A 14,272-nucleotide genomic window follows, 5' to 3' on the forward strand; every position below is an offset into this window, starting at 1 on the left:
GTAGCAGCTCCCAAACTTTTTTAGTTGGTTCTATGTTGTTTTTTAATATAGGGCTGTTTGAAATTGAATTTTTTTTTCTTAACATATCTGCTGTAAAGCACTTTGGATGTTAAAGTGCTTTATAAATAAAGTTGGATTGGATAAAGTGGTGTGGGTGTTCCACAGGGATCACTTTTAGGACTCTTCATCTTTCTAATGTTTGCTAATAATCCACACTGTTCTCTACATGCCGCTAACGCTTTCATGTGTTTTCAAAATGTGCCTCAAACATCAGATTAGCTAAAACTGAAAGCATTTATTTTACACAGTAAAAGTGTCCCACGCAGATTTTTCCACCCACAGCAAAATGCTAAACCTCTGTACACAGTCATATCAGTGTGTGTAAAGTCCTTACACACATGGAGAGTTTTACACAAAGACTTTACTAAACAGATAAATGCATCATTTTGTTAACTGTAATTATAAATAATACTTTGTTTCCATTTCTCATGTATTTGTTCCTCATGTTCTATGAAACTAGCACAGAGACAGAAATGGTGCAATGAGCCTTTAATTCACAACATGCAATAAATCACAACTTGTAGTTTGAACATATTTTAAAAATGTAGAAAAACAACTCGAGTCGTGTTTGTGATGTCACTCATAACACTGTACACATCTTTTATTGTAATATAATAAAATCACAGGTCCAGCCTGATCGTGGCTCCTCACAGAAGCCAAGTGACCAATCCACACCCACAGAACATTAAGGCACTTTGGAGAAAACACTAAATGAACTACCAGGTGACCGTGTCCACTGGGCTCCTCGCTCTCATATGTATACATTTATTTTTAAAATTGGAAATCTGTTCCTAGTCTCGATCTCAAACATTCAATTCACAGATTCAGAACTTTAAGAAGCAAACGTCCAATCAGAATTTAACGTTGGAGAAAGAAGAAGCTTTGAAACAGCTGTTAGGACGGCTGCTCCACGACCTGCTTTTACAGCTTTTCCTGGCGCCGCCCCGTGTGTCATCACAGGAAACAGCAGTGACAGGATTCAGCTCAAACTAAATGACTTTAACAAAAAAAGATTTAATATGAGCTGAATAATCGACCAAATGTCTGCAGGACTTTAGTCTGTAGTAGAAACACAATCAGTGGCATTAAAAATGAAAAAATAGACCTGAGACTAAAAGTTGCTGTTGCAGTAAAATGTTTCCATGTGTGAAGCTTTGTTGGTCTCAAATGAAATCAAACAGACTCGAGATTAAAGAAAGTCACCTTTCTCACTCACTATGTGTTAACAGACCTCTCTGCACTGAATCATATCTGTTATTAATCTCTGTCTCTCTTCCACAGCATGTCTTTATCCTGTCCTCCTTCTCTCACCCCAACCGGTTGCAGCAGATGGCCCCGCCCCTCCTGAGCCTGGTTCTGCCAGAGGTTTCTTCCTGTTAAAAGGGAGTTTTTCCTTCCCACTGTCACCAAAGTGCTTGCTCATAGGGGGTCATATGATTGTTGGGTTTTTCTCTGTATGTATTATTGTAGGGTCGACCTTACAATATAAAGCACCTTGAGGCGACTGTTGTTGTGATTTGGCGCTGTATAAATAAAGTTGAATTGAATTGAAGGAATTTATATTCTTGATTTGACATCATTTATATTGATTTTGAAAGATTTCTGTCAATCTGCACACACTCTGTAAATGAATCTGTGGCATGTGTAGAAAAAAGGGTCAAGTCTTGACCAATTGCATACGAGCTTTGGCTGCTTTCCACTAAACTGGAACATTTGTACAAACAAATCTCACCCGGAGACTGAGCAGTTGAAGCCGTTTCCCTCCGACAGTGAAAAATATAATGAGCAGCAGGTGAACTCAGACCTGACTGTAATGGATTATCAGCGGTCCAGATTCATAACCAGTCTAATGAATGTTTCTGTCCCCCAGTGGACACGCAGCCATACATCAGGTCACTTTGCATCGGTGAGAATATCATCATCAAGCTGGAGCCAAAATAAATAATGTAAACAGTGTGGTTTGTCTATGGTGGAGCCCGGATCCATCAGAGTACTCGAGGCATGGAAATAACTGTAAACGCTCACAGCAACGCCTTCAAATAGCCTTCAGGAAAACCACATCGCTGTCCCACACTCTGACTGACAAACACCTTCATTTTGGATTCATGCAAAACATCCAGACGGAAAATTAAATCCCAGCTTTAGGGTAAAAAAAAATTATTCCAAGGAAACGGAAACAAGAAAAAAGTTTGAATTTTATCCCAAACTGGAAAAACAGCGTAGTAAAGTTCAACCATAGAAATAGTAAATACATACAAAAATCAAATGTAAATCTTTTCACGTGTTGTGATTTAACACGATGATGTAACGGCCTGCTGCAGTAAGCTTATCAGTGCATCGCATAAGAAATCAAACTCTTACAAATGAAGCTGGTGCAGACAGGAAACCAAAGAGGCAGCAAGTGAGCATGGTGCACCATTACGAACAGCATCACAGCGTGAAATAAAGCTTATGAGACACGTGACATTAATGGGACAGGAACCCCTGCACACTGTGTGATCCTCAGCCTTTGGCTGTCAGGAGTTCAGGCCCTGACGTACCAGGACTCGCTGGGAGCAGGCAGGATGTGATGTCACTGTTGTGAAGTCAGTCCCTGCAGCCTATCAAACAGGACTGTGACTCTCAGCAGCTGCAAACGACGCCATCGCGTCCGCTGAGGCCGGCCCTACAGGTCAGGTCAGACCGCGTTACACTGTATGAGTCTCTACCTGCAGGGTCACATGATTTCATGACCAGCTTCAGATAATGAAGAGCTGAAGGACCGCTCTTATTCAGTGTCTCAGTCAGTGGCACGTTTTACTACTGAAACCCTGTGGGCGGGGCTCGTACCCTGGACAGGTCACCCCACCTACGTCTTTGGACTGTGAGAGGAAACCCAGACAGGGAGAACATGAAGCTCCAGCCGCTGCACCGCTAAGCCACCACAACCTAATTATGCTTTTTAAAGTTAGTTTATGAAGTTGTCTAAAGCTAAAAACGTTCTTACAAAAAGCTCACATGCTCTCATCAAGTTCCTACGCCAACTAGAACATCCTGATGGTTCCCACAGACCAGTCGAGCAGGAACCTGTTATGATGTCACACAGTGTGTAGAGGCTCCAGGGTCGGACACTAACGGGTATTTAAATGTACTACAAAGTGCTGTGTAAACCTAAGCTTCCACAGTTTAACATTCAGTCTGAATCCAATTAGAGGTCAGTCCTTCATTTGGTGCTCTGAGCTACTTCAGAGGAAATTTCAGACACATTCAGTGCAGAGTCAGAAGCATCGCACTAAGATGTTGAGCGGACAGTAAGGCAGTAATCTCAGGATTATCGTTGCACACCGAATGGTTTTACTCGTTTGTTAACGACAGGTGGCAGAAAAGGGTCCAACTTTGAGCCTTTTTATTCTAAGAATTAAAGCGAGTACAACTTTGGGTTCTACAAAGAACACGCAGCAGAAAAACTGGAAATGTGTTTTTCCTCCAAGACGTTTACAGCAGTTTATCTGCACACCTGTAAACTGGGATTAATCGCTAAAAACAATCAAACAATAAATGGCACTTTGTTATTAAAGACCAATAAGACAACCAGCAGCTGTCATGTGAACACTGGCATGTTAGCATGAACTCCCCTCCTGTCCAATCAGATCGGCAGTGCAGGCGAGAAAAAATGGGCGTGGCATCAACAACAGTCATGCTGGGTCACGCTTGTTAGCTAGTGCTGCTATATTAACCTCTTCATTAAATTCCATTTAATAAAATGTTAACTATGTATCAATAATGTATAGTCAACAGAAAACATAAGCATGGTTTAACCATTTTCAACAAACTCTTAATTCTGTCTCTTCAATTTGTTTTAGTAATCACTTAGCTGTAAGCTAACGTCTCGGCTAACGTTGGCTACCTGCCGCATTTGGCGTCCCTGTCTCGATTCGTAACGATTTTTCACGCTAAAGTTTTTAGGTTCAGAGGTGTGACTTCTTTTTCCACGTAAGTTCAACTGAGCGTTGAGTCAATCAGAGATGTTTGCAGAGCTGACAGCCCAGAGATGCTGCGTGCGGTCGGAGCTAGCAGTTAGCGGGAGTGGAAGTCACCGTGTGCAGATTAATAAAAGTTTGCTGTCACTGAATGAAAGCACAGATTAATAACTATGATCAGAACGAACGGGCTGGGAGAGGTACGCAGAGATTGTGCTTAAACAGTCGGACGATTGTAAAACGGCTAACACGCTGCGCTCAGTGCAGCACATCGAATATTTACAGCATCTTTTCATTGTTAGCTCGTCTGTGCTTTCACTGATGTGGCGCTGCAATGACGTCAGATCATATTTTACAGCTTTTCTTCTGGAAAACACACATTTTCCAAAAATGTAGCTTCCAACATATAATTATAAATCCAAACACTTTTAAATGAATGATGTTTAATATTTACTACAATATGTCTTCTTCTGTCCATAGATACACACTTTTAATCTCTTTGGTTCATTTGAATCCATCTCAGCGCGACTGAACGAAGTATGATTGATCATTAATCACGTGAATATTTGGATAATCTGAATGAATCCAGTCTGTAATCCTGTTACATGTCATTACATTTATTAATCCGCACAGATTTCCACACAGTTCATTTTTACAAATAATCCTGATATAATTTATACATCGCTCTCTTTTGGCATCCTCTAAAATAATCACAGATGTGCTTTTTAAATACAAAATTCAGACTGAATTTTAAATTCAAATGGCTAAAAGTTTGGTTCTTTTAAGCACCGAGGACAGCTGAACAAAAGAGTAATTACAATAATCTGCAGTTCCTGCTGAAACGTCTCTAAACTGCGAGGAGTTCAGTTACAGATTGAATCCACGTCAGTGACATATTACACGTTCTTCCTCCATAACACAGACGCTGTGCTCTGTCCTTTATTTCTCTTATTGTCAGTAAATCCCACAAGCAGATGTCAAACACTGGAGCTTCCCACAGAACACCTCACGACACACAAAAACATTCAGGTTTATTTCCTGTACATGTGTCTACGGGCCACGGACACGCTGAGAGTCAATAAACGTGAGCCCCCAGTTGTGGTCTGATTTAACGCGACACAAACTGATGTATTTGTCGGGTTTTCAGGTTTTCGAGCATCTCAAGCAGAACAGCTGCAGACGGGAGCGTTTGTCTTTAATGTAAGTGGGCGTGTCCATGAGTCAAGCTGGTTCTTATATTTATCTGCAGCTTTTTTTGCAATATAAATGAACGATGACATCATTACTGACCCACATAATCAATGTGAGATTTTTTCAATCATTAAAATTTGCAACCTGTTTACATGCGTGTGGTTTACACTGTTTACATGCAGCGTCGCGTGAAGCGTCTTCAGTTTCCGTGAATCTTTAGAAATGACCCAGCTGGCTAAAACAAACTGAACCTCCAGCAGGTTAGACTCCGCCCACGGGCTTCCTGACAATCAAAGAAATAACGATTTCTGCCACGTGTCTTTACTCGCCAAAAATGGCGATTTTTTGTTCTTTTGCTTTGTTGGCATGCCGACGTTTTACCTGTTTCGTTTCATTTGTTAGCATGCTGCTGTTTTACAGCCCCTGAGTAAATTTTTAGCATGCTAACAACAACATTAGCATGCAACTCGTGTTTGAGTGATAAGAATATTTCAACACTAATATTTTAAAGTAGAACTGCTGTAATTTTAATGCATCTGTGGTCCAAACTGCTTCTGCAGAGCTCGAGGAAGTTTCAAAGGAGCAGAAGGACGAGCTGGGCGCTGTAAACCGTGAGGTCACGCTCATTTATGGCACACAGCAGTACGAGGGCGCCATCGCTTTAGAGCCTACGCCTCATTCTTAAGGAAAAAGAAAGAAAACAACAGGAATGATGGGAAATGTAGTAAAGGTGACAATTCCAGGTGACTGTGCTGTCATTCATTAATGAGGATTACTGATGGTTCAAATGTGTGACCCAGAGCACCGTTACCGTGGAAACGTGACCACAGTGGTCCGATTTAACGAGTAAAAAAATAACACTGACTGCTGTCCCGTCCAGCCGGTGCTGAGTCGGCGCTCCTCTGCAGTAAGATTTATGATCACATCGATTTATTCAGGCGGTCGATTAGCAGAGAAGAACCAGGACACAGCAGACTGCCAACACAGCCATCGGACTCCATCGTGACGGGATGCTTTTTACACGGCTGCAGAAAAGCATGATGGGAGAAACATGCGGGGAGAGAGAGAGTGTTAGAGTCTCAGGGCAGTGGAAGTAATTGCTGTCATGTGGATCGGCCTCACATCTTTGGATGTGGCTCGAAGAAAACAGTTGGTTCACTGTTTGGAAAAAAAAAAAAAAGCACTTTAAACTGATTAGCATCGTTAGCATCGTTAGCATTCCTCAGGGAAACCCTCCACTTATCACAGGGAACTCAACTCGAGCAGGGAGGTGCACGTTTGCATTATTTATACCATAACAATGTTTTAAATGTGGTATGCAGCCACCTTCAGTCCAACTGTGGACAAATATGCACCAGTCAGGTGTAACATACTGACCGTGTGCCTAATATTGTGTCGGCCCCCCTTTGGCTGCACCCATCGAGGCTGTGCTGTGGGTGGAGCCTCTGTGGATTGGACCTTTTGTGCAGCACCTCGCACTGATGCTCAGCTGACTGAGATGGCCCGTGACCCCGTGACCCCTGCTCCTTCCTTGGAGCCCCACAGGAGCTTCAGTGTCGCAGCTACTTTGAGCCAAACTGTCACAAATCCTCACGCTCGTCCGTTTTCCTGCCTCTAACATCGACTTTGAGCACAAAACGCTTACTTGTCCCTGAATGCACTGCAGTTTAACAACATGCTTCACTTGAACCGTGCTCATAAAAAGCAGGCGAGGCCATGAAGGTTTGATTCTGCAGCGCGTTAAAAAGACGACACCCTCGCCCAGCGCTGGAGACGTTTAACCCAAAACCATGTGAGCAGGTAACAGGCTCAGACCAGAAGCAGGTGAAGACTGTGTCAGGTGAAGGACAGCACCTACCAGACTGAGGCCCACAAGCCACGCTGTAAGACGTCCACAAGTTCACGGCCATCAGGAACGTCGCTATGAATCCAAACACCTGTGAACAAACACACAGTGCGTTACAAACACCTTTCAAAGTAAAGCTGCTCAAGTTTACTGACGGATCTCACTCAGCTCAGAGAAGTTCAGGCAGGACCAGATTTCTGTTCTGAGGAAAGAACTTAATGTGACGTCCTGCGTGATCAGAGGGAGGACTCGGTCTGCAGGAGTCACACACAGAGCCGGTCTGCTGCAAAGTGACACAACACGAGTCTAGCAGCTGTGCGCTTACGTACCGATCCGGCCACCAGCGCTGAAACTCCACCGCTCTTCGCCGAGGCGATGATGGAGGCGATGAAGATGAGGATGCATCCCACAGAGTAATGAAAGAACTCCTGAAACAGCAGAGGAACAATAAACAGAAGATTTCTCAGCATCTGTCAGCACCTCGTTTCCACCACAGAGGAGCTCTGAGAAAGCTCCGAGCCTTCCTCAGAGCTCCGCTTTAGTGGACGGCTTCAAAGTCGGGTCTGCTTCTGAAACCAGGACACAAACATTCATTAATAAATACCGCTGTACAGGAAGTGCTTTTCATTACCAGCACGTCTCTCATCCTGCAGTCGGATGAGCTCGCTGAGAGCTCAGCACAGGAACCAGACCTGCACCGCAGCTGCTGGACTTTCAAAATAAGAGCAAGGGACTGACCGCTGCTGAACAGATGTGCGTACAGATGTGCAGAAGACGCTGGGGGTCGGGTGACATGGAGGCAGGTGCTCTGCTGTGGAGCTTTATTAGTACCGTTTACAGCTGAGCAGACTTTGGGTGCATGTATGTACAGCGTCCGTATGAAGATCAGCTGTCATCTCACAATTTTGAACATTTCTCTGGATTCAACAGAACAAAGAGGAAATCTCGGCATGTGTGGAAGCATAAATCTGATTTTGGATGAAGTCCATCCTGCAAGTTTGAGCCGAACGACTAACAGAGAGCTGCAGGTTGATGTTTCGGTCTCAGGCTGAGATCTCCCAGCATGTTTGGTGCTCATGAACATTTTGAAGGTCACAAAGCTCTCAAAAGATTAAGGAACAATTTGCAGCAGCTGATTTGTTTCATTTTGATCCAAAATCTGAGATTTACTCAATCTGAAAATCACCTCTGCTCACGGCAGACTGGTCAGGAAGGTAAACGAGGGGCTGCTGGTGCACTACGAGCATCCGCACACCAGAAACTTTCTTCCTTCCTTGAACTCCACAGAGAAGCCAGAAGAACATTTGGGTAAATGTTCTTCTGGCTTCTCAGCGTTGCATAACAGCAGCTTCCTGTTGCACTACCCTGAGAATCAAACGCTCAAGTCTTCGATGCAGAAGTTCGGCTGAAATGCAGAAGTGAGACACAGACAGATGGAAGCGTCGCTCCTCTTACCGTCAGCGGCCAGTTGATGCAGGGCATCCTCGTCTGCAGCCTGCACAGGTGCATGAGGAAGAAGATGAGGAAGGCTACGAGGAACCACAGCGTCACCACCTCGAAGTACTGGAAGGCCGGCCAGCTGGGCCAGCCGCGAGTGCAGAACACACACAGGAAGGCGATGAGCAGGGAGATCTGGGAAAAGGGAAATTCATTTTAATATCTGCTTATTTTGCATTAGAGGCGAGCAGCGTTTTGAGGACATGCATCACATGTTTTTGCATCTTCTTGTTTAAACAAGCAAAAGAGAACGAAGCGATGCGCCGCGTTCACGGCCGATGGTTTTTAGAAGAGCTCCTGAGCGCGTGCAGTGACTTCCACCTCAGGATCGGCTGGTTTCTCATGAGCTCCACACACTGTGAAAATGTCACTGCTGAACTGTTTGCAGATTTCACACTCATCATCTGACCCAGTTTCACTCCCCGTCCCAGCTTTTTGAAACATCTTACTGGCATCAAATTTAAAATGAGTGTTTATTTTCAGACAATAAATAAATAAATAAATAAATAAATCAATCAATCAATAAATGGTACATTTGGTTCTGGCACCTTCAGCTCAGTTACAGCGCAGATAAACACTGTGGGCATGATTCGGAGGTAGGGGGTCGGCTGTGGCTCTGATGCAGGCCTCTACACTAACTTTTTGCGCACCAGCACAAAAGTTAGGTGCACCCAAATTTTTCAACCACATCGCCTAACACCGCAGTTTTACATGTGCACTTTTAAAGGGGGAAAATTACTGTCCATACAGACAATATTAATTTGCAAATGATTAACTAACAATCTTATGCTTGTCCTTAAAGTGCTTTGGCACTCTTTGGTAATACTGTAGGCAATGTTAAACTTATTCATCACATCGGCTCCTCTGACGGCCTGCCTGCTGCTGAAAGGCAGTGGGGAGAGGGGACACTTGGGCATTTATCGCTGCATATAATGTGTTTCCTGGATTCACTGCTGCTTTTTCAGCGCTCAGAGGCTGATGGCTCCGTGTCAGAGCTGGCTATGAATTTCAGACGATCAGGCCTTAACTTAACAAAAAAGTTATCAATCGTTCTTTTCATCTTTTCACATTACCCACAGCTACATCCACTCTGTCGGGCCTAGGCTGCTCACTGGGGCTGGGCATCATCACTGATTTCTATAATCCATTCGATTTGATTCAATTTTGCATCAGACAGTCAGAAATATCATAATTCTGATCATTTATCAGCACTGACACTGTGAGCCTTCATCAGAGGTGTGGGCATCACAGCAGAGGCCTTTGTGTCAAAGTAACTGAGGATAAAACAGAAAAACATGAAGGAGATTTTCCTGGCCTGGATTTTTATAGCAGATAACTTTAAAAATATTCTGCAGTTTTGCAGAATTTTAAAAAGTTTACATTTCTTCAGTATTGAACAGCAGAAATGAGGCTTTCCTGTCCGAGGTCATTTAAGTAAAAAAAAGAAAAAAAAGACAGCGGCCGACAGCGCTGTAAACAACAGTAGACTGATGGGTAATAAGCGAATGAATAATGCAGAAAACAGAGATCTGAGAGAGAGAGAGAGAGAGAGAGAGAGAGAGAGAGAGCGAGCTGTGCATGAAGTGTGATTTTTATCGTGGTGGAAGCAAAACAGCAAAAGTCAGAGTGAATTCATGACGACGTTTATCAAAAATGAAGCGTAGTTTCTTTTGCTGCTGCTTCAGTGAATTTTGGTTTAGACCACGATAGGGACATAATGTGTCTGTTGACCTCACAGCAGACATGTTATTGGCCACATGATGTCATTAAAAATGCTCCAAAAGGCTCCAACGGCACAAACACAGTGCAGAGGTCCAGTTCAGGGACTCCAGCCACACCCTGTGACCATCCAGCTGTTAGTCAATGACTGGCCACGCCCATAAATTTAAGTCTCAAAACTCACAGATAAAAAATAAATTATTTGATGTTACAGTGGTTATGAAGGGGGAATCTGTAGAGACCAAGCAGTTTATATCTCTGCTGGAAAGTTTTAACATGGGAGTCTATGGGGACTGACTCACTGCTGCCCCTGCTGGACATCACAGGAACTGCAGGTTGTGGTGAATTTATCTCATTTATTTATTGTTGCTTGTTTTATAATAAATGCAATTTGCAGAGAGACCAAACCTGCAGCATCAGAATCGAGCGCAAAAAAGACGTAAAGACAGCGCGGACCCGACGCATCAGAGTCAGCGAGCTGTCGGCTTTCAGCCCCGACGGCGTGTCCGTGTACGGGCCATCGGGTGAGAAAGTCGAGAAAGACAAAGCTGATTCTGATGCGTCCGCTCTGTTTACGTCTTTGTGCAGAGTCCGTGTTCCTGCTCTCATTTACTGTTTGATGGTTGTTGAAATAGTTCTGTGAGCTTTAACCTGAGATTCTGGCGTTTCTGGCAAAATACATTTATATTAAAAAGTCAATTCAGGATTTAATGAATCGATATCGGATATCTATATCAGAGAGGTCCCGCCCCTTACTATCTCTGATTGGTTTAGACCACGATAGGGACATAATGTGTCTGTTGTTGACCACATGGAGAGTTGCAGAGACCTTTTTTTTTAACCACTCAAACAGTTGGTTGCACCGGTGCGACCTAGGATTTTTTTTTAGTTGCATCATTAAAAAGTTGGTGGCAGTCCAGAGCCCTGCTCTGTTGCCACAGAAACTCTGATATTTAGCTCACATAAGCAGGACTTGTTCCTGATGTGACGGCACAGCCTGAACCAACCAGGCCAAATGTGGCAGAAAGCTGTAAACACGGTTCGTTCTGGGTCAAACAGCTGTTGGGTCTGAATCAGCAGCTGATTTGTGTTTTTGTTTTAGTTCAAAGATATGAATATTATCAAACCCGCCAGCATCTAGGTCTCAAAGGAACAAGTTTCAAACTGACTGTTGAGTCGAACCAACAAGGATCAGTCGCTCTGTCGTTATCTCAGACAGAGAGTGCACGTGTTGGAGTGCACGTAGGAAACGGCATACAAACTAACGTGTTCACGAGCTTCACTCCTGTAAGTCTGCTCTGAGACGGCGTTAAAGGTTTTACACAGGCGGTCAGACTCACCGGACACTTTATTAGGTACACTTGTTCAACTGCACGCCAACACAAATATCAGCCAATCACATGGCAGTGACTCATTTAAGCACATGGACCCGGCTGAGACGACCTGCTGAAGTTCACGCTGAGCATCAGAATGATGGAGAAAGGCGACCTGAGTGACTCTGAACATGGCTGTTGGTCTGACTGTGTCAGAAACAGATTTTTAAGCTGATAGGAAGGCACCAGGACCTCGAATAAAGCACGATCTGATATCCTCGTGTTGGTATAAACATTTATTATGATGATGTGGGAACAACACCGACACGAGGAGATCAGATCGTTACGACCATCGCGTGCAGAGCATCAATGAACGTGTCGAACATCAAGCAGATGGGCTACGGCAGCAGAAGACCACACCAGGTGATCAGAGAAACGCTGCCTGTTCTGATGAGTCTCGGTTTCTGCTGCAACCGTCAATGATGGAGTTTGAGGAAACAGCATGAAAGTGTGGATCCACTCTGGCCTGTGTCAGCCGTTAGAGCTTCACCGAAACGCCACAGCCTGGCTGAGTGGGGCATCCCTTTTTGACCAGAGTGTACCATCTTCTGATTGGCTGCTTCCAGCAGGATGACGCTCCATGTCACAAAATCATCTCACTGTGATCACGTGACCAAAGCCCCTGAGAAATGTTTCCAGCAGCTTGTTGATTCAGAGCCATGAAGAATTAAAACATCTCTGAAGGAAAAACTGGATCCAAATGTTTGGTGCCAGTAAAGTGTACCTAATAAAGTGCCTTGTGAGTGGGTCTAATGGTGCTATTATAATAATATGAGGACACATAAAACAGCTGGAGAGGTCCCCTGTAAAAGCCTGGGGGTCTGTAGCTGTCTCTGAGCCCCGGGCCCTGTTTTCTGTTCGCCCGTCCCTGTCTGGACTCAGTTTCACGGCAGGAAATTGATGGAAGTTTTTACGAAAATCAATATTTCTCCATCAGGAGACGATCACTCCGAGCATCACAGGCGATCAATAACAACAACAGTCGTTTAAATATTTCACAGGTAAAGTTTCTCGTGTCTAAATCTTTAGAAAACTCTGCCACGCGCACATAAACCCGGGTAGACCCGGGTAAAGTCCCGGGCTTTGTCCGCCGGACCGACTCTTACCAGCTGTCCGATCTTGAGCAGTCCCGGGATGGTCCGGGTGTAGCCCAGGTTCAGGCCGCTCTCCCCGGATGTCCTGGTCGTTGTTGTCGTGGTGATGACGGTGTGAGACATGACGCCGGTAAACAGCACGGTAAATAAAACGTTTAAACGAGTTTAACCGCAGCGGAAAGTCACCGTCGACCGCCCGACACGACACAGCCCCTGTTTTAATCGCTGACGTCAACGCGCAGCAGATAAACGCGACAGCTTCCGGGATGTATTTCATAATAAAAGCACCGGAAAAAAACCCTGTCCTCTCAAAACACTTTAGTGTGTATTCATATATTTCCAGTATAATAACAGTAGCATATTTTTAATGTAACTGTGGTTTTTTGAGTGTATTTTTCTGAGTGTGTCTGAAATATCAATTTTTTAAAAGTTCCATAGATTGTATATAAAGATGGACACCACCACTTTGACGTCACCCACTGGTTTTGAACATTTTAGAGCCTTGTTTTATTATTAGTGTACATCCACACACACATATGTCTGCTAATCAGTGTTCAATAACATCTTATCACTCTCCTCCTTCACAGGTGAGCCAATCTGACAGAAACTTTGAGATTGGGTCATTAACATTTATTTTAAATAAATGTTAATGTTATTTTAAATCACAGTTCGTTCGATTTTTGTGTAAATTCTGGTCATTTCATCATCCTCTGTGAATAAAATGTCGTGTTCTGCTTTTGCGTTTCTTTCATGTGTCAAGCCCAACATACATCACCCGTATATGACTCAACAATCGCCAAAGCTTTGGTGTACCCTCAGTGAAATCCTTGAATTTCAGTCACTAAAAACTGGAGCTCCGCCTTCTTGAACAGTCTGTTAGTACAGTGACCTCACAGCAGACATGTTATTGGCCACATGATGTCACTAAAAATGCTCCAAAAGGCTCCAACGGCACAAACACAGTGCAGAGGTCCAGTTCAGGGACTCCAGCCACACTCTGTGGCCATCCAGCGGTTAGTCAATAACTGGCCACGCCCATAAATTTAAGTCTCAAAACTCACAGATAAAAAATAAATTATTCAGTGTTACAGTTGTTATGAAGGGGGAATCTGTAGAGACCAAGCAGTTTATATCTCTGCTGTAAAGTTTTAACATGGGAGTCTATGGGGACTGACTCACTGCTGCCCCTGCTGGACATCACAGGAACTGCAGGTTGTGGTGAATTTATCTCATTTATTTATTGTTGCTTGTTTTATAATAAATGAAATTCAATTTATAAAAATAAGTAAAAATGATCATTTAAAATTATATTAAAGCTGAACGTCAAGTTTGATGTTTGAGGTGTTTATTCTAACTCAAACACGGCTCTCGTTTTGTTGGTGAATTTGATTCTTTTAATTTTCCATCAGATACTTCATGATCCATCATGATTCAGAAAATAATGCAGGGAGATCTCTGATAAGACCATAGTTTGTTGTTAGGATACCTAACAGGTAATTAAACAGATGCTAGAGAGTCAGTAATATCATTGAA

General features: G+C 43.6%; 1 protein-coding gene across 1 annotated transcript; it reads right to left on the bottom strand.

Annotated features, from left to right (window-relative positions):
* Nucleotides 1-6,126: 6,126 nt before the first annotated feature.
* Nucleotides 6,127-12,951, bottom strand: cmtm7 (CKLF-like MARVEL transmembrane domain containing 7). The gene is made up of 5 exons (XM_063487280.1): nucleotides 12,752-12,951; nucleotides 8,512-8,688; nucleotides 7,386-7,484; nucleotides 7,069-7,147; nucleotides 6,127-6,235 (listed from the first exon to the last, which is right to left on the bottom strand). The coding sequence occupies exons 1-5, from the start codon at nucleotides 12,860-12,862 to the stop codon at nucleotides 6,228-6,230; spliced, it is 474 nt and encodes a 157-aa protein (XP_063343350.1). The 5' UTR covers nucleotides 12,863-12,951; the 3' UTR covers nucleotides 6,127-6,227.
* Between the last annotated feature and the right edge of the window lie 1,321 nt (nucleotides 12,952-14,272).

Source organism: Pelmatolapia mariae, linkage group LG10_11 (assembly GCF_036321145.2).
Source record: "Pelmatolapia mariae isolate MD_Pm_ZW linkage group LG10_11, Pm_UMD_F_2, whole genome shotgun sequence".
NCBI lineage: Eukaryota > Metazoa > Chordata > Actinopteri > Cichliformes > Cichlidae > Pelmatolapia > Pelmatolapia mariae.

Bases quoted from the DNA above. Each gene is read 5' to 3' on its own strand.
- cmtm7 (XM_063487280.1), bottom strand. From the start codon at position 12,862: ATGTCTCACACCGTCATCACCACGACAACAACGACCAGGACATCCGGG. The intron at 8,689-12,751 runs GTAAGAGTCGGT...CCCTTTTCCCAG, and splicing joins TGCTCAAGATCGGACAGCTG to ATCTCCCTGCTCATCGCCTT. The intron at 7,485-8,511 runs GTAAGAGGAGCG...CTGCTGTTTCAG, and splicing joins GCATCAACTGGCCGCTGACG to GAGTTCTTTCATTACTCTGT.